The sequence below is a fragment of the Polypterus senegalus genome, chromosome 6, assembly GCF_016835505.1.
Source record: "Polypterus senegalus isolate Bchr_013 chromosome 6, ASM1683550v1, whole genome shotgun sequence".
In the NCBI taxonomy this organism is placed as follows: Eukaryota; Metazoa; Chordata; class Cladistia; order Polypteriformes; family Polypteridae; genus Polypterus; species Polypterus senegalus.
Window position 1 is genome coordinate 128,855,407 of NC_053159.1, and position 21,577 is coordinate 128,876,983.

A 21,577-nucleotide genomic window follows, 5' to 3' on the forward strand; every position below is an offset into this window, starting at 1 on the left:
ACTGGGTTGCAACCTGAGTCTCAAAGTTTACTTTTTAAGTATATATTTGGATTTTTCCCTGAAAATCTTGGAGCAGTGAGTGAAGCGCAGGGTGAAAGGTTCTATCAGGGTATCAAGGACATTTAAAGAAGTTACCAAGGATATTGGGATGTTGGTCTGATGGAGACTTACTGCTGGATGATTCATAGGGACGCACCAGGAAAAGTAGACATATGATGGGCCATCAAAAGACGTTTTGGATCAAGAAAACTATGAAGTGACAAAAGCTAGAGAAATTATACTGCATGTAAGCTGTTGTTTTCTTTACATATGTTTAGATTGCTTTATTATGCTTACTTTGCTTTAGAACACAATCGTATACATGAGTAAATTGTGTAATTTGTTAAATTTTAATTACATTTTTGTACCTAAATATGACATGATGGAAGCATTCTAATTACATTTTTTCTATGTTCATGAATGCAAATAAAATATATTTAATCAAAATTAAATTACTTTTTAACCAGTAGGTATTCCCTGGCTTATGTGTATTTTGCTTTTATGGTTATTTCTGTTGTTTTCGAGTTATTGCTATGTTATGTTTCTTTGTTATTATGTATAATAATCTTGGATAATATAGTTATATTTATTTGTTATTTAGTATTTATGGTTTGTGTATATATGCTGTTCGCCTTATTTTTCTTGTTTTTTGTGGGTGGAACCCAAAGAGGCAGGTCCACCATGGCTCCATATTTCTGGCTGATGTGTGGGTCCCACAGAGGTTCTCTGATTATTGTGGTGTGCATTGTGTTTGTAAGAAACTTCTTGTTCTTGAATTTCCTGGCATTGGATAATTTTTCTTCTTGATTGAGGATTTTCTCTTTGAATAATGGATTGTTTGACTTGGATTGCTTTTTTAGGTATACCCTTTTTGCTTTTTTTTTTTGCTTGCTTATTCATCCTTTGTTTTTCATTATAAAGTAATTCTTTAAATTAAAGGGACATTGTTTTGTTTTTCCCATTCAATCCAGAACTTCCTTAAAGGGCATTTTTCTGCATTTAAAGTGTTTTGAGATTTTAAAAGCCCCATTTTGGGCTTGTGCAGAGCTTTAAGGCGGCTATTTGAGTTTGGAGCCAGACTGCCTGAGGCAAGTTCTACTTTTAGGGCAGTGAAGTTCTGGTCTGGCTCTGTTGGTATTTTAGAGGCCTGTACCCCCTTTTATGATTTCTGAGTGCTACAAATCACACCACCCACATGGCAGATCTGCCTCAATAGTACAGGCATCTTTGCCAATTACGTTCCAGGGTACTCAGCACACATGCAGGGTACAACTACCCTTAGAACCCTTGTGCAGCGACATTGACAGGTGCAGAACCTGTCAGTGTGGCTTTCTCTGTCCTGGAAGTTTAGTGAGAGGCTGACTGCTGTGCCAACATGTTACCTTATTCCGGGAAGCTCTTGCTACCCAAGCAAGTACAAATTGTAAAAAGTTATATATACGTTTGCCTGGTTAACAAGACATAATGAGGACACGATGACATCACAAAAATGTGACAGGGGCCTGAAAGCACTAGGTGCAAGGCTAAAACAAGCCTGGATGGAACATCAGTCCATTGTAGGGCTCTCTCTCTCTTACGCCAGGCCAATAACAAGTGAAGAAACCTGCCCATTTCTGATCAGTGGTTAAAAACAATGTAAATACAGCCTGTCTCCGGGTTACACTAACCTGCAACCATGTAAACATGGTGTCAGATGCAAATGATTATGCCACTTAGGTAGGCAGCACAGGAAGATCTACTAGTCTTTTGCTGAGTATCAAGCACACAGAATAATACAGAAAGGCAGCGGGCAGTATGCCCGGAATTCTATAGCATCCTTTATCTTAAAATATCCTTGCCCAATCAGGTCCATCTTTAGTGTGCATGTCATGGCTTGCCCCACATCTTGGATTAAACTCATAGCCTCACAACATAAAGTATATTGTTTGCCATATATTCAGCTTCACTGTTAGGAAGGTAGGTGCAAACAAAAGTTTTGGTCAACATAGAATAAAAACTATCAAGTTATTAATGGTAATTAAGACAAGGTTATCTAGCTACTACTTGAAGCAACTATGTCCCCTTTCACAAAGAGCAGCGCTTTGGCATTAATGCACATGAAGTATTAATGGAGGAGAAGGATCCATAACTAATCAGATATTCCACATCAGACAGACTGAATGTGTAAATGAAAAAAAACAAAAAATCATTAAATGCATAAATGAAGGTTACCCAGCTTAGAAAGAACTGCCTGGAGGAAAACAAAATGACACCAGGCTACAACAGGCATTCAGTACAGCTTACTCAAGTCCCTGAACTTTACAATCCAAGGTTGTTTGTTTAAATTCCCACCTCTTGCTCACTGCACCTACTAGTCACTACTAGTCAATACTAGTGAATTTCCCCTTGGGATTAATAAAGTATCTATCTATCTATCTATCTATCTAGTCATGAATTAATAAAGTATCTATCTATCTATCTATCTATCTATCTATCTATCTATCTATCTATCTAGTCATGCCCACAACCATTCTCAGTCTGTTTTTCTTTCTTTCTTTATTCCTCTACAAATTTCTCACCTTTTCCACTTACTGAAAAGTAATTCCTCTGTATGGGTGGGATGGTGGAGCAGTTGGTAGCACCACCACCTCATGGTTCCAGCGTCCTAGTTGCTGTCTGCATGGAGTGTGCACAGTGTGGAGTTTCTGTGTAGGTTTTTCTTCTGGGTACTTCATGTTTCCTCCCTCATCACCAGTGATATGCTGCCTAAGCTGTCAGGCAATGCCAAATCGTCCTCGTGTGGGTGTGTGAGTGGGTGTGAGTTTGAGTGGGCCCTTCTATGGACTGGCACCCTGTTCACAACTTCTTCCTGACTTACATCAAGTGACGATTAAACAGGCTCTGGTCTGCCTTGAGCATGATTTGGGCTTGAGAATACTATGAATCCCATTTGTCCCCAATAATGTATGGTGTTCTAACCCCAGTTTTTTCTAGTGTGATTTTCATCCATAGGACAGTTTAAAATTTAACAAATTAAGTCATACAAAGCAGAAGTAAAGCATAAAGCAACTACAGTACTTTGGAAGTGTTATTCCTCTTTACCTTAGATTGCCATAAGGGTGAGAGAACTGATAAAGCAATATTTTTTATTTAGCCTTCATTCAGAATTAGACAGGGAAGCAAAGGAAGAATCTACAAGTCACTGAAAACGAATTGGCCTACACGGAGCACAGTGTGGACAGCATGCCTACTTTATTATCCCTCTGAGTGAAATACTCAGGTTGCCTTTAATAAATTGCCTAACTGTGTATGCCTCTGTATCTATAAGTGTGTGTATTTTTTCAGACATACATGATTTAGTGCATTTCTTGCTAAGGCTCAGTCAAGGCTCAGACGGCGCTATCACTAACATTGTCATCTCCTTTCTCCACAGTGCCGAGTGTGAAAGATAAACGTAAAGGTAACATCATTTAAAGGTAACCATAGCTCAGTATTTTAGTTTGCAGTGTGTACATTGAAATATATAAAAGTTGGTTTTGGAAAACTACTGAGATGGTCAAGTAAATTAAGAATGTACCAGAAGAAAAGTTGATGTAATACATAAAATCTATTGAAAGATGACTGAGAGATGACTAAGAAATCAGCTGATGTCCTGTAAGCAACAACAAAGGACAGTTGTTATATGCACAGAAATTTCAAGGGTGGTGGCTCAACTCAAAGGTATAAGACGAACCAGAAAACAATAAAATAGACTTTTATTTTGAATAAGTTATCTGGGTGTAAGCGGATCACCCAACCAGAGTAAATGTTTGACACTGTCGTGTAAATTTAGTTGCTTATAAAACACACCCACACCCTTAAAATTTTGACCATTCTGACCATGCTTTAACAGACTGCTGTGATGAATGTTGCCTCTTTGTGAGAGATATTAAAGACGCACAGGGCAATTCCTCTCTTTCCCGGTTTATAATAATCATCTCATTATCATCATCATTTCTGCCTGTGATCCCATCTGGGGGCATAGGCCACCAATCAGCTCCCTCCAGCCTTTTTAGCCAGTATCTCCAGCTGTCCCCATGTGTGGCCAATCCTCCTGATGTCTCCCTCCTGGTGTTTTTTGTCCGACCCCTCTTCCTCTTCCCTTGTGGGTTTCCAGATGAGGGCTTGTCTTGTGATGCTGGTTGTAGGTCTGCATAGGGTGTGTCCAATCCACCTTCAGCATCTTTGAAAGATGTCATCTCCAGCAGGTTGCTGTTTAGTTCATTGCCACAGGTCTTTGCTGTTGGTCTTATCTGGCCAGGGCATCGTCAGAATCCTTCTGAGGTAGGTGTTGATGAAAAGCTTGATTCTTTTCATGGTGGTGACTGGTTCTTCAGGTTTCAGTTCCATAAAGTAAGAGGGGCTACAAAACGGTGTTGAAGACTCTGACCTTGGTGTTGATTTCAGAGGATCTCCAGAAAAGCCACCATTGCCTATTCATAATAATAAACGGTTCTAATTTTAAGTCAAGATTTCTTGCTTTAATATATCTCCAAATTTAATTTCGTCCATACAAGAAGCCACCCATCATTACTGGCTTGAGCAGCCTGCCGGATGGAGTTCTGTTAGAGATACAACCTTGGCTATCAGGCCCAACAACCTTTTATTGCCTTGATTAACCCACATAATGGGAATCTTGTCAAAGAGCATTTTCTTTTGTATTTTTTGTTTTGTTTTCAGACAGTAAATATTCTGGAATAGCAGAGCTGCTATTCCTGCACCCGGCCACACTAGATATATTAAAATCAAGAGAAATGCAGAAACTGTGGAGGTTCTTATTTCAAAGCAAACCCATAAAATATTAAGGAAGTAACCATATTGTCTTCCTACCTTATGTGAATGAACCTCACATAAAGTAATGCATGATGTCACATCTGGTGTGATCGGACATGCAAGAAAAGCTTTGCTTTTTAAGAATAAGGAGGAAAAAAAAGCAATGCTCAAATGCAGAGGAAGTGTAACCTTTCATCTTACAGCACTATTTTCAACACACACATATATAATCTGTTCATTTCTTACACTTAGTAGGCACCCTGTAACAACTAGTAGATGACAGTAAATTATACAACCTCATATGAGACAAAGGACTTCCAGGTTATCTTCCAGTAAGCACTTGTCACATTGGGGGACAAGTTGCTGTATATTTTAAGTCATTTTCCATTTCCACTTCTTAAGCAGGTTCCAGGAAATGCTTGGTCTGTCCCAGGAGGAAGACTCAGGACATACTGTACACCCACACCCACGTTCAGACTACTAGTGCCATTGACTCTCACATCATTCTTTGTTAGGATTCCTAAAGTGAGATCACCCAAAAAAAGATCATAATAAAATCTAAATGTTTAGTGGCTTAACTAAACATGGAAGATGTAGTCAAAAACAGACATTTCATAAAGTGAAGTCCCCTCTCACACTGGTTATTTTTACATGCCGCACCAGGAAACAGCTCCATGAGTAGTGATGCTGCACTGCTTTCACCTTTCACCTCATTGCAGTGTTGCATTCTTGTCTCAACTCCAAACAAAGCGCCACAAAACAAGAAGGTTGACAATAAACACAATGTTTCACCACTTTTAGTTTTATATTTCATGTTAATTGTTTTTAACGCAACAGGCACGCCTTGTTATGAAGTTCCTCTCTCTTTAGCTATGTTTTGTGTGTCAGAGGGAAAGCAGAGTAAATGCAAGTGGTGGAGGATTTAACTGCAGAGGCTAAGGCTGATTTTTTTAGTCATTTTCCCAGATTCCTAAATATATGCAGGTTAAAGAAACTGGTGACTCCAAATCTGCCCCTGTGTAAGTGTGAATGTGGGTGTAGGTGTGTGGACCCCACGATGAATGGACACTCTGTCCAGGACGTTTCCTGCCTTGTGCCCAATCCTGTCAGGATAGTCTCTGGTCTCCCACAAACCTGAACTGGATTAAGTGGGTGTCAGAATGCAACATTATTATTTTTTTCCTCCGTGTAGTACATGTATGGAAGAATCAACTCCAAGTATATAAAAAGTGCTTGACAAATAAACTCAATTCTCATTTAGATTCATAAGAGGCGTAATGTTAAATTTAATGTTAAATTTAATTCAGTGCTACATTTTCTAGCCTCTTTGCTATACAAAGAGGCACACAGGCCTCCATGTCAACCCAAAAATGTTTTAAAATGCTCTGAAGTAGAATGTGGATGATTAAGGATGTGTGACTCACAAGGCTTTAATACTGCCAATCACACATTAGGAAATCAAAAAAAAAGAAAACAACATTTTCAAATACTAGTATTTAACAGTTTATTAAGAAAAGATTTTGTGATTCTGTGAGCAACCCTGATTTAGTACCAAACAATCTCAAAGTCCAGTGCCTTTAACTCTTTCGCAGAGGGCGTCGACTTATGTCGATACATAGGGTTAAGGTGGATGTCAACATTAGTCAAGGTGGTTATCAGATATAAACTTCAACCAAACCCACTGTTAAATTATACTTCGACTCACTTTGCTTGCAGAGTGCTGCTTGCCGAATGTGTTCTACTGGTGCTGCTGTTTCAGCCATCTGTTGCTGCATATTGTGGCTGCTGCTGCCAGTCACGGGAAGTTGATGGCCACCAGCTACATGAAGACAGCTGCCTGCAGCTATGGATGGCCACGCAAAGACAACAGCTGACCACATGAAGACAGCTGCCCATGGCTGCAAAAGGCCACAGGCAGATGATGGTGGTGCGCTGTACGAATACAGCTGCCTTTGCACGGTGACAGCGGTCACAGTATGCAGTAAGAGACGTTTGAAACAGCAGCACTAGTGTAACACATTCTGCAAGCAGTGTAATGTGGCAATGCACACCATTGGCTGCTTCTGACGCTATCATACCTTGCAGGACTATGTAATAGGTAAGTGAATTCACATATTGTAGAGGCTTATCCTTCTATATAAAAGCAGTCGGGATTGTCCTTCCATCCCGTGAGTGCTACGCAGGCGTGGAGTTTCACACACGCCCCGTCCATTTTGCAATGCACGATGGGATTTGTAGTTTTGTTTTTCCAGGTAAAAGATGATTTTCTACTCCAGTCTGTGCGATATCTTCTTCTTCTTCTTTCTTACTATATAAAAGTGGTCGGGATTGTCCTTCCGTCCCGTGAGTGGAAAGCGTAGCGGTATTCCGCTTATCACAGACTTACTACTTGCGACTGCGTGCAGGCGACCTGATGTGAGCAGAATTCTGGTGCTCCCATCGTTCGCTTGCTTTTGTTCGCGATGCGCTGGAAAAATAGACAAAATTATGTCTCTGGAAATAATTAATGTTGATGGAGTACAAATGCCTCACCGCGTAGTAAATATCAGGGGGGTTCAAAAAGGCGACCTCAATATAGAAAAAAGTTTAAATTTCATCACAAAATAACAGAAACTACGAGTATTAAAGTAATACCGCTCAAATGCAATATAACCAAATTAATGAGTTTGTATAAAATATCAAATTGATCTACATATTGAATTGCCTTAAGAAGTGGTCAACTTAAAAGTCGGTCCCCTTAAAAGGTGGGACAGCCTAGTGGAACATAAAACACAATGACTTTTGTCATAAATAAATAAATTATGTTGATTTATGTGTGAAAGCATTGCTTTGTGTGCTTCCCCGAAAACTGCATTTTTTAGAAAAACTATTAAGACTTGGGCCAAGACAGACAAAGAAATAATTAACCCACAAATACACCAATACCAAAGAAGGGATAGGAAGAACATATTTTAAAGCATTAAGCAAATAACTAAACCCCAATGAAGAGACGTTCTGCCCCCCTCTGCCTGGGTACACAATGGGTTGTTCCCTCACTAGTCCAATGCAGTGTCTTTCTTTCTTACCCACCTCTAAACTCCAAAACATTTCCTTTTTTCTTGTGATCTCTCATGAATTCTGACCTTTCTACTTCCTTTCTAAAAAGCCTCTGCTCTTAACTGTTAAGGTTTGTGATTATTTTGAGTTTATTTTATGCACATCTTTTGAAATTTCTTTTTCATCTTTAGGCTATGGAAATTTCTATCATGATTTTTATTAGTATTTTAAAGACTTTACCATTTTGTGTTTTTTCTTTTGGCCATGGATAGATTGTTTATGGTTGCTTGGGAAATTGCAAAAGCGTGACCAGAAGCTGTCATGACATGATGGCAATTTCTTATTTAAAATGACAGCGTGCTATTGGGTATTGCTCAAGTTTCTGCATAAACACTAAACTTTGTGGAGCATTTAACTAGTTTAAAATCTTATTAGAGTGTTAGGGGTGTGTGTTATTTAGACTATGAATTCTGGTTTGTCTTTTGGGCTTGGTTACTCGGTTTATTTTTGACCTTTGGGTTTTTTGACTTTGACATGTTGGGAGTCTCTTCCTTTCTTCTACAGAACAGACTGCTCAATCCTAATCAGTCAGCCCATTCCACCAAAATGGCTCCACTTACCATTGTTAACAGGTTACAGCAAGCTAGAGGGAAAAATATGTCTTCCATCCTCATTCTGCTAGATCTCTAATCTACTTTTGACATGGTCAACCGCAAGATTCTCCTTGCCATCCTCTCTGACCTTGACATCACTGGGACTACTTTCAGGTTATTTGAGTCCTTCCTCTTGAGCAAATCCTACTGTGTGTCCAGGCAAGGAGAGATGTCAAGGGTACACCAGGCAAGCATGGGGGTGCCTCAAGGATTGGTGCTCAGCCCTCTTCTCTTCTGTCTGTACCCCTGCTCACTATGTCCTCTCATCGTGTTCAAAGGTTTTTCTTATCAGTGCTGTGTCATTGATATGCAGGTGTGCCTTTTATTTCCTCCAGAAAACCACACATTATCAGTTCAAATTTCTTAATGTCTCACTGATATTGCAACTTGGATGAAGGAATACCATTTCCAGCTCAGCGTGGCAAAGATGGACCTTCTTGTTATCCCAAGTCTATGCAGCACCCCATCTTTGTTAAGCTTGGTTCATTATCACTAACACCTGCCATGTCTGTATTGATGACCAGCTGTCCTTCAGAGACCATGTTGCTACAGTCTCTCAACCTTGCAGAGTCACTTTACACAAGATCATCCAGCTGAGGTGGGCACACGCCGCTCCTCTTTTCAGCTTCCTGTAGTGGTACATGCTAAGTTTAAATCCGTGATGCTTGCCTAGAAACCCATCAATGGGCCAGCACCTTCTGTATTTCACAACCACTCAGGTCTGCTGATGAAAAGAACTTGGTGATGCCAACTTTGTGTGGCATTAAATCTCAATCCAGGTGTAGCTCCTAGGTGGTGGAATGCACTGCCCACCTCTATTTTAATTACTGGCCCCCTTAACATGTTTAAAAAGAATCTGAAGACTTCTGTTTAACATATCTTATGTTATGCTTTGTAACCTAGGAACTTCAACTTACTCATATTTTGTTCTGAGCTCTTCACTTGCGATGACCAATTTGTATCCTTGTCCTATAGCATTTGTTCCCAAACAGTCCCCCAGACTGATATTTACTTGATTATGTTGACCTCATTTGTAAGTCGCTTTGGCTAAGCAAATAAATGTAAATGTAAATGCAGATATTTGTTTTACTCTATCGTAACTTGGTCCATGTTTCCTATTTTTTCCCTTGTGGCCCACATTTTTCTTCACTAGCAGTACACAAATTTACCTTCAAATTCCAAATCTTATAAGGTACTGGCATGAAGCCACACTGATATTTCTTTTTAATACACTGTACAATAACTACAATGGTAAGAATAAAAACTTTTTTTAAGGTGTTTTTTCTTCTAATTTTCCACTGTGCAGAAACATCAGTTGGACACATTTCACTCTGTGTATGGTACAGCATTAACTTGATCCAAACAATTATGTCGAAACAGTACATTTGCAGTACTAGTAGGCTGACAGATCTGTGAAACAGACAACAAACATCAATGTGTAACACATCATCTCTTCTCACAGCTGTCTGGCACAATAAGATTTGGGTGTTTTGAAGTCCTGCATAAGTACTTTTCATAACGCTTTCCCATCCTACTGAGAACAGCAGTGTCACAATCCCTTCATAAAGACACATTGTAATTGGGATGATCAAAGGGTAGTAATGTCTGCCAATGACAAGCCAGGGATGCCACAGGCAGTCGTGGTCATTACCAGATTCTCTGCGTTAGAATACACTGCAAACTTGACTAAAAAACACAACTGATGAACCAAAACTGACAAATCCACAAGGCTTTTGTTGGTGATATATTGCATTAACCTCCTATACCTTCACTGTAGGCCACTGCAGACCGGCATGCATATGCATATTTACACCTCGGTTTTTCAACTGCAGATGAATATTTCAGATTTGATTACTCTCATGAGTGAGCAGAAAAGAGAAACAGCAAGCAAATTGCCCTTGTAGCCTGAAGCCCTCACAGAGAGTAAGTGAAAAGTGTGTGCCTTCCATTGCAACGCAGATACATCCCTGAAACTAATACCCAGCTGAGTAGAGCCACTTACAGCGAATGAGTCTCAGACTATCGTTAAAAATAGCTGCGCCTTGGCAGTAGCAGAGCATTAGGATGGGGGATTAGCTCTCTGCCAGGCAAGGATATCAATAATGTAACACAGTGAAAACTAGAGCAACTTATTCAGGCTACAATACGTTCTTCACACCTCTGGGAAATGCATCACCAGCCTTTACTCATCACTGACTAGAATGCTGTGCAACCAGGCTTTGTGACCCTTGGGTCAAAATCCCATAATTTTATGCATTGTGTCAATGTGCAGCCTTGTGTGTATTGTGCTAAAGCCCAACACATCTGAATATTTCCTTTAAACCAATAGCACGATGATGTGTTCATTGTCATTGCTTGACTGGATGATGTTCCACAGAAGGTAAACCAATCAGAAATTGAAATTAAATTTAATCATGAAATTACACTGCATGAATTTCAGCATCACAGGCACTGCTAAATAATCCAATGCAACAATGCAGAAAGTACAGTAAAACGGTTTGAGCAAGCAAGGCCAGAGAGAAGTGAACATAATCTAGCAGTCTCAAAATGAAGTGCCCTCAGATCATGGAGCAAAATATCCATATCTGGATGTATCGTCATGTCTCTGTGATCTAAAGGATGACCAAAAGGATGCCTCACAAGTACACTTGAGGGTGGAGATAATTCAAGTTGATAGCACAGAGTTTTGTTATGATTAGAATGGAACGTTCATGTGAAAGTGCAAATCAGCCCGACGCAACCAGGTCCTTCCGGGAAGCCTCTTGAATCTGCTCCTGCCGTGCTACCACGACCCACCGGAAGACACAAGAATAGACCTTCATTTACTTATACGCTTGCTTATTGAGCCGTGAACCTGCTTAATCACACTCCTTCCTCCTTAAAGCCGCCAGTTGCATGGGAAGGCTCCACGCCTGTATGCAATTGGTGGTTCAGGTCTACGGCATGACCCCACGATGCACTAATAAAAAAATAAATCAGATGAATAAATTACCCTACTCTAAAAGCAAACCCAGGCCCCCTTTAAAAATACTGGACTTTAAAAAAGACTGAGAACAGTAAAACCAACCAATTAATACAGTCCATTATGAAAGTTCAAAATCCTTAAAAAGCCCAACTTGGCTTGGGCATGTGGGTCCTTCATATGTATGGACACCCATCCACCTGCCTGTAGTCTTTTCGTCCCTCACTGCCACTGGCCCATCCCATCGCCACTGCCAAATGTGATGGTGCCAGGTCCTTACACGGAGCCTCTTGAAGCTACCACGCCCAACCCGAAGATGCGAGTGTAGACCTTCATTTACAAATATGCCTGCTTATCGAGCTGTGGACCTGCCTTATCCCAGTTCAACCAAAAGACAGATATGAATCAGAGGTGGAAAAAATACTAAAAGATTGTACTAGAGGAAAAGTACTACTACTTATGCATAAATGGGCTTAAATAAAAGTATATGCTGTGTAAACTACTCAAGTAAAAGCAAAAAAAGTAAACTTGGGAAAAAATCACTCAAGGAAAAGTACTTACTTTTGAAAAAAAATTTTACCTAAATCTGTGAATATCCAATTTTTGCTTTGAAAAGCATGAGCAGAATATACAGTATATTGTAAGGGATGGCACATATGGACTGGCATCCCAACCATGGGAGAACAAAAACTAGGGTTGAACAAAAAATATTCATCTCACAGGCTTCATATTGTGTTTTGAGGACATAACAGTAAAAGATGGTCTTCAAATATATTGTAACAGACAACAGCCATGGACAGGTATCCAGACCAGGGTTGAATAAAGACCCTTGCCTGGACGGAACTGCTAAAAAGATTTTCCCCCAGTACACTATAATGGCGTATCCCTGGGTTGGAATTCCCACACAGAAACCCACAGGGCATGATGGGATCTGTAGTCCAGTGAAGCAGCCTTGCTGGGTTATGTGGGAGCCTCTAGGGGAGGCTGTTAGGATTCATACTGCTTCGCCACCTTAAATATCATCATGTAAATGATGAAAGAACGTAATGAAGCTGTCCAAACACGTGGTTAACAATGGACATTGTTGTCATAAACAATTTAACTGTGCCAATGAAGCAAACAAAATGATGTCACAAAAGAAAAGTAAAAAGCAATAATCATAAAAATATACCATAAATACTACACAAAAACAAGTAAAATCAGATCCAGCAAAAACTAAAATGCACAATAAACTTAATGAGAGGTCATTGAGAGTCTGGCTTTAAAAGGTCTCGGTTGCCTCATATGGCTAAAGGAGGCCCTTAATACAGGAAGACACTTTGGGGTGCTGGATCTGAGAACACAGTAGGTGAGCAACAAACCTGAAAACAACTCTTTTATACATTGTAATGTCATTGTAATGAATCAAGCTGTGTTTTGGGACTTGGCATTTTATACATACATGAACTGTAAAAGAGACATTACATTCAGTGCCAGTTACTGTAACATATATTACAAATCCAAACTGGCACGGGAACTGTCCACTACACAAGTGTGAGAGCAGACATGTTTGTACAATAACTTCTCATCTGGATCTGAAGCTGCTGGGCAGGATCATCGTGCAAAGGCTTGTGACCCAGATCAGACTTTACAGTTCTGATGTGGACTGCTACCATGCTACCCCCAGTATCAGCATTGTATGCATCAGACAGAGAAAGAAGGAAAGCTCACAGGAGAAAGACGGGCATTGTCAAATATATTTGCTCTTCTTTGGAGATAAAGGAGTTTTTCAGCCAAGAAAGGAAGGAGGCATTAATGAAGACCACATAATAGCTTCTTGTGTAAGATATGAATGTGTGTAAATAGGCTTTACTGTATGCAAATCAACATCAACAGATTCTTGAATTAAATGTGCCTGTAAACTCTTTACCTTCTCATTTCACACACAAACACAGTCAGTAACCTAAAGCCAGAAACTTATAATGAATGTGTGTGTTAAGTCAGTGGGCTCTCATCAAGCAGGTCTTCCATATCTGAAGCACACAGCAGGTCCAGATGAAGTCAACAGGCCAGACAGAGTCACTTTTTCTTTTTGACCCAATCAATGTTTTCATTTGCAGTTCTCCAGTGAAAGATAATAAAGCTAATGCACAATAGTGGACACTCATGGCCATTAGGCCTGCTGAGTGTGGATTCGTCTTAAGTCATTCTGTAAATATGTTTTGATTTGTAGCATTTGTTCTGAAGCCAACATTCTGTAAAAGCACCTAACCAGTGCTCTTTAGTATCAATGTTTAAAGGGGGTGATGGTGAGCATCAAAATGATTATTTAATGCTTCTTCAGAACGGAGTATTCTGCAGCACAGTGGTAGCACTGCTGCCTTGTAAAGAGACTGGGATGCATGTTCTGGTTGCTCCCTTATAGACTCTGCATGTTTTCACCATGTCTGTGCGCCTTTCCTCCAGATGCTCCAGTTTCCTTCCACAGTCCAAAGACATGCAGGTTAAGTACACCACTAAAAATAAAGGAGCCAGAGTGGCTCTTCAGTGTGATGCCAGAGAGGAACCCTTTTTATGTTCCCAAAAGACCCATCCACAAGAAGGTTTCAGAAGGAACCTTTATTTATTTAAAGCTGTAACCACCACCATACAGTAAATAACCATGAATAGATGGTTACAGATTTTTGAAATACCAATGACTCCTGATTTCAAAAGGACTCTTGCTGCCTACAGTACAGGCTAAATCCAGGTTTTCTTATTTGTTAGTGTCCTGCTAGGTTAGCCTATACCATACATTACAGATTTCAGGTTTTTTTTTTTCAACAGTTTGGAAAGTTTTTCAAAGGAGAAAGAACCAGCTTCATATGCAAAGAACTCTTCTCAGAATGAAATGCTGTTTGTCAAGCAATAGTTCTACGAAGAACCTCATAACCCAGTAACGAACCATAAAAAGCCATTAAAGAACCAACATTTTTAAGAGAGCAGATTGGCTATGCTGAATTGACCCTTATGGTTGTGTGGGCGTGTTCAACCTGTGATTGGCTGGTGCACGTGTCCAGGTGTTGCTCCTGCTTGTTCCCTTTGCCTGCTGGGATAGGCTCCAGCTGACCTGCACCCATCCAGGGTAAGCGGGTTTAGAGAGTTGATGATTCCACAATTAAGTTTAACCTCCTAAATAATGCTTACATAATTACCTACAAAATTAAGATTGCGAGAGGTAAATAGTACCTAATATCTTACAGTAAATGATACGAAAGTAAAATATACTCAATATAACTTGGTATTCTTTATCTGATTTATGTCTGTGACATTGATATGCTCAATGTGCAATATTGTGTAGACTTTACTTGATTTATTTGGATGTTTAATACATGAAATTTGTTTTTACGTGCGGATAAATTTACTCATATAAACTGGATGTTAATTTCTGCCTCAAGTTTTTTGGTAAATCTTGCATCATACTGCGTACTTCTCATTCAGAAACTTCAACTTTGTTAAACAGCCGTAACAAAGGAAATGACGATTTAAAACAGCAAGTAGTAAGAGCGGAACGAATCGAAGAGTGAGTAGCGGCACTTTAACTGTCTTAATACGCACGTTTGTAGGTGTTGGCATTTTTTACGGCTGATAGTTTTCAGCAATGTCTTTACACCTGTCTAGAGTTGCAGAGATTTGCCGATATGTGGATGAGACAGGCTCGAGAACACCGATGAGCAATCGTCACAGAGAAGAAGTCGAACCGAAGTCCAAGTCATAAGAACAAGTCATGCAGTTCGCCACTCGGTCACAAAATCCGGACTTCGCTTTAGAACTTGGCAAAATAAATTATTAATTGAAGAACATTACTAAAATGTGCAAACTAGGCAACCACACAGATAACAAAAACGACACGTGACATTGTATTACGTGAACGAAGAATAAGCAAAAAATTCACGTAACCTTTGAAAATGGACAAAGATATAATTGGTAACACTTTGGCAGATTTCCCACTGACCAAGTCTCAGCTGCACAATATAAAACAGTAGTCGACTGACCCGCTTGCAGCGAAGTTGGGAATAGTACCGATCGAAGCTTCAGCTGCATAATGGCTTTGTTCATGAAATATCCAGCTGAACTAAAACAAAGACAGCCTGAATAAAAGTGACACTGAATGAAACGGGGCATGCGGTTTACGTGACAAAGACTCGGTCGCATATAATAACCCTTCTGTATCTGATGGCTACTCCTTTCTCGGTCAGCCCTCCACTGGTCATTCTGGTGAAATGCAGCAGATCACTTGTGCAGAAAGAGCAAAGAATTGAACTGATGTCATGGTGATCGACCGACTATTCCACTCTTGGATCCGCGGCCGTTAACTTCTTAAACAGCTCTTCCCAAAGCAGCCTGGTTCCGTTATTGTAGCTGGCTTGTCACCCTGTCTTTACATGACCCGACGCTCAAAGCAGAGTGAAATGACTGGGTTTTTTTTTTTTTTTTTTGGTTTAAAGCAGAAGCTCTATTTAGCACAAAGGGGAATGGAAGTTGCACTTACCAGCCAAAGCCCCCAAAAGACACGCTGCGTTTTCTTCGCAACATCGCTCAGATTCCACCAGCAAGAGGAGAGCAGCACAGCGGGACTGCAAAGGTTGTGCTGGTGCAGCAGGTGTACCCAGTGGTTCTCAGCTGAGACCCAGGGCGGGTCTGACAAGGGAAACCACAGCGCTGCAGAAAAGACCTGCCCTAAAAACAGGAAAGGCACTCCGACCACTTCCTTGCGGTAAGTACTTTCGTTCTTTCTTTAAAACTTGGGAAAATGCTGCCTCACACCACACAGCTCTCAGTAATCTTGAGCTCTCCTTATCACGCTGGCTTTTTCTTGCATTTTTATTCTAGCAGACACGCCCACCACCCCTCCTAAACAAAGGTGGCAGAATGCTGAACGGCTTCGCAGAAAAGTGCAGCTACAGCAGCGCCCACTTGGAAAAGTCGTAGCCCCTTTTACATTGAGGATGCTCGGTAGGGCTGCGTCCCGTGTTTGAAAGTTAATGAGTGATTTGCCATGATTAATAAATAGATGTTTGCAGCGATCGGGCAAATGCACATCAAGTGGTTGGATTGGCTTTTTTAGTTAAAACAAGTTTCAACATAAGTTAAATACAAAACAAGTTTCAACATAAGTTAAATACGGAAGCCAAGTTTCTCAGACCCTGCACCAAGTAAGATAAGAGTCTAACGGCTAGACTTCTGGTTATATGTGGACATCTTTTCTTTTTAAATCTGCCTCAACAGGTGTGCAGGCAGGCACTCTTTCAGGGCCATGAAGATGCAGCACAGTCCTTTAAGCAGTACTGCCTATTTATTTGGCAGGTGGTTTACTCAAGGTGAGACTGTAACTCTTTAAATTAGGGGCATTAAAGGCTTAATATAGTGCAAGTAGTCACTTATAGCTACTATGTAACACAAAGTGTTTTATAAGGTCTTCTTGTATAGTAGTAAGTAACTGGGAGAGGCTGTACAGTACAGGCAACCCCTTGGTGCTTTGTATGCCTTAAGAATGAGCAAAGCTTCTGTTAAGATTTTGTTACATAACATAATTAACAATGTAGCCCCTGCTCTAAAGTGTTTTTGGATCTTTGTATGTCTCAGTAAGACTGCAAAGTGTTGGTTAAAGTTCTATTCACATAGCACTAACTGACCAACAGATGCACCTCTAGGCAGACACCATTCTGAACTGTTAGCTACAATTGGCTACATATATTTTATACCTGCAGCCCAGGCAGCTGTGCTTGGGGTCACAGAGTGGGTCAGGGGTCGCAAGTGAGGTAGCATCCTATTGGTTTTAAAGTCTGGGACCCTAATCTTAGGCTGCCCACGAACTCCAATAGTACACCTTTATGGTGACTTGTACAAAGTCAGTATCAAATATACGTAGTAAAGGCAAATGCTCTCTATAGTTTCTGATTCTGTCACAGGTTTTAACCCATGCTGTTGCTGAATTTTAGGTTTGGGAAGTGGGATAACATTTAAATTTCACCATGGACTGTATAATATGTCCAGAATAGCACTCATCATAAAAGTATTGCAAAAACTACTGGGATAATATAAAGAAAAGCAAAAATGTCAATATTAGAAGTTGTAAGCACCACACAAGTTGGAAGAGCATCCCGACTAGGAAAGGGGATGGTTCTTTACCCAGACAGGAGTCTCTAGGGAGACATACAGGCACTCCAGCCATAGAAGAGAAAGATGGCATACCTGAACAGGACTCCCCAGGTGGATGGACGGACATCCCAACCAAAGGAGAAGAAGGTTCCTTACCTGGAAGGGAAGCACCAGGCAGTTGGATAGGCATCCCTACCAGACATGTTTGTAGTATGTTCCCTGTTCAGGATGAAAGGGAAGGACAGGCTATAAGGGATGTTCATACCCCCAGGACACTAGATGGTAGCAGACCTGGATATCAGTGCCTGTTTGAACACCAGCAGGGAATGCTAGGAATTGCAGTATGGTATCACAGCCCTTTGGGTGATGCAAAAGGGCACTGCAGGGCAATACGCTTCCTGTTATTTGGGACTTCCTTGGATGTTGGAAGTGCTTGCAATGGGCAAATGCCCTGGCACCAGAAGTATTCCTGGGTCCTTAATAAAAGGGACCGCATTGCCTTGTCCAGGTGGGTCAGAGCTAAGAGGAAGGGAGGCAACAGTCAACTGGAGGAGAGCAGCACAGTAGAGAGAGGAGAGGAGGTGTGCTTGTGTATACAAGATACTTTGTGTAATGAACACGCTTTGTTTGAACCTAGGACTGAGTTTGTCTGTTCATGTTTGTGGTTTGCAGCTCTGTGGCACCCTCTAGCCTTCACAAAGTAGGATTAATTTGATCTTTCTACATCCCAGTAGATTTAGGTAAATTTAACTGGAAGCTAAATCAGGAAAGATCATAGTAGGATCAAAAATAGTTCACATTATTTAAAATTTAAACAACATGGAGCCACACATCTGTAATAAGGGCACTTAAAAGTATTAACAGTCAATATGTATAAAATGAATAAAAAAATTGATGAGAAGAGGTGCAAAATGACCTCTCCAGTAAGGATGAAAACTGAAATGAATGGCTAGATAAATGCCTGAGTGAATCACAAGCTAAACACGTGTTTGAAGGGCCATCTTATAAAGCACAACACTCAGCTGGAATATCTCTGAATAACACTTGACAGAATCATACTGAGCTTGTCTTTAGGGAAAAAAAATGACATTAAAGGTCAAGTCAAGAAGCAGCTGAATAATAAAATTATTCTCACACAGTATGTAAATGATATATATGGCCGCCCTAGCTTTGTTTTAATTCTGTGGTGGGGTACAGCTTTGTGCCCTACTGTGGTTAGATTTTTCTCACACAGGCCTGATGGATTATATGAATGTAGCTATATACTTTTCTTTTGTTGTTTTTTTGGAGCATCAAGTTTGACACCACTTCAGTGGCTGGCAGTCACTAGCCACATTGTTTCATCTTGCCTTCAAAGCTGGTGGTAAAACTACTGGCAAAAATTAAGTCAAGATCTGAACTCCTCATACTGCAAAGTAACAGTGTATATAACAAGGGATGATGTTCACCGTCACAGCTCTTGCTTTTCTGTGCCACTGATGTTACAACTTTACATTGTGATACAGATCTGCCTTCCCAAACACTGCCCTCTAAAGTCATCAGAACAGATTTATTTAAAAATCCTAAACCCAAATTAAGATCACTCTGATCTTCTTTCACATCAGAAGAGAAGAAAAATCTACTTATTAACATTATACTTCAGCTAGGATTCCCCCAGGGTCTGGGGGTTCAAAATGCTCTTCATCTGTTTTGTTTATTTATTATGTTATTTATTATGTACCTTTGTCTATGTGCCATGTGTTTTGTGAGATCAGACTAAATTTCTGTGAACAGACTGCTGTCAGCCCTATAAAGACTGAGGAAACCCCACGGTCCCTTGCGGTTCATTAAATTTGCTGGCGCTGCTAAGATTATTCTGTGCTTATCATGAATTTTCTGAATTTTTGTGACCTTTTGCTCTGGTTTTCTGCCATTCTCATGGATTACATTTTGGGACTGTGTTTGCTTTTGGGATTGGCTATTTTAAAGGCATTGCTTTTATGCCTTTGTTCTCCTCAGAGTTTATTTTGTGCCACCAAGAATTTGTGTAAAAATAAAGTTTTTTATTTATAAAAATTCTACATTTGCTTCAGTGCTTGAAGTAGAACCAAATTACTGGCAGCAATCTGTTTATGGCAATACATGCTATCAGATCAAATTCTGACTGGAGGTGGAGTTGCCTGTTAAGAATTCTGAAAACGTGCCAGAACTCAGTGGTATGTTGAACTTGTTGTATTGTTATGTTCCAATGATATTCAATTGAATGCTGGAGGATTCAGATGGAGTCTGCCATGAAGATTTGGGGAGAGCTGCTGGTATTCACTGGTATGCTAAAGAAAGGTGCCGGAAAGATAGAATAAAAATTGTTGCATTGTTGCAATACTATGACAGTCGGCTGACAAGAGGATCCCGCATTAAAATTTCTGAAGAGGTACTGGTACTCACTGGTACACTAAGAAGAGGTGCCTGCACTCTGTGTTGACACTGGAAGAGGTGCCAGTACACACTTCAAGCACTGGTTTCCCCTTTTTGTGACTAGCCAGGGTTTGATGGTTTTCCCACCATAGTGGCCATTTTGAGTCATTGTTGGTACTTATTGTGCTTAGGAACCCCACGTTCACAACAATTATGTTATGAACATGTCCTGGTAAACCAACACTTCAATGTCATCAAAATGTTTAAATACATTTAAATATCATCCATCCATCCATTATCCAACCCGCTAACTACAGGGTCACGGGGGTCCGCTGGAGCCAATCCCAGCCAACACAGGGTGCAAGGCAGGAAACAAACCCCGGGCAGGGTGCCAGCCCACCGCAGCATTTAAATAACAACATAATTCAAAATGTCTCTGAAGGGAAAGGGAAATACCATTGAAAAACCATCAGCTTGAATGATATAAGAATAGTCCTCCAAGAATCATTATAATTAAAAGACATTTATTAAGAAGAAAATAGCAAAAAGCACCAAAAAGAAGCAAAAGAAGTTGCCAAGAAGGCAATCCAAATAAATCAAGTGCAACTCTAACCTGTAAATCATAATCCAGAAACAAGACCAGAAGGAAATCACTAAATCATCAACACAGCTTTTCCACTAATTTCAAGCTAGAAACTTTGATAAATGGAACCTGCCCAATTTTCCTCACCTTCCACTTTACATTTCAGAAAAGAAATGGAAGGCAGCCATGCACAGAATACAGTCTAGTTCCATATGCACAAAACACTGAATTATTCAACTTAAATTTTCTATCAAGAGCATTTATCTTAATTAAAACTATCCAAAATGTTTCCATGGCAGGATTCAACCTGTGAATGTTGCAATCTAGTTCCAGCCACACTGGCCACATGTTCTGGGCATGCATGAAATTAATAGGCTAAAAACCGCATGGGTATCTTGCTTAAAAGAGGCTTTCCAGAACTAATAGTATGTATTGTATGTACTAAATGCAGCAAGTGTGAGGGCAATAAAGTTTGGTAATACACAATTTCTAATTACATTTTAGCTTCCCACCATCTCTACTTACCCATCTGGTCAATACCAGGTAACACAGTTAGCAAAATTAAATACTTGGGCATCTCTTGAGTCTGCCCGCTGTGCATAATCTTGTGCAGTTTCTCCTTTCCTGGCTGTGGCTCAGTTATGCTGTTTACTCATAAATTCTTTACCAATTCACCCTTTCCAGCCATTCCCAAACCCACCTGCACTCCCCCATTTTGGTCAGAAGGCCCCCATGCACGCCTTAAAATGGTGACCTTAAAACTGATTGTATGCAAAAAATGAAGGTAAATTGAACAAAGCATTGAACCTTATGACGCAAGGGTTCAGGTTTAAATAACAGCTTCATTTGGCGACTTTGAGAAATTCACTTTGCCCAACATTTAGCCTTCATTAAGGTCTACTTGGACTCTTTATAGTTGACAAACATTGTGGAGTATACAATGACTTTTATATTTCTAAGGGTTTTCTCCTAAAAAAAGATGTAATGAGAAAAAGAAAG

General features: G+C 40.2%; 1 protein-coding gene across 8 annotated transcripts in view; it reads right to left on the minus strand.

Annotated features, from left to right (window-relative positions):
- LOC120531595 (rap1 GTPase-activating protein 2-like) overlaps positions 1–21,577 on the minus strand; it is a 443,280-nt gene that overhangs the window by 333,665 nt on the left and 88,038 nt on the right. Inside the window, exon 1 of one of the 8 annotated variants that reach the window (XM_039757152.1) lies at positions 15,992–16,190. The exons of the other annotated variants lie outside the window; for them this stretch is intronic. Coding sequence (XP_039613086.1) covers positions 15,992–16,035 — 44 coding nt within the window. The 5' untranslated portion in view covers positions 16,036–16,190. Of the gene's footprint in view, positions 1–15,991; positions 16,191–21,577 lie in introns of those variants that run through there. 8 annotated transcript variants of the gene reach the window in all.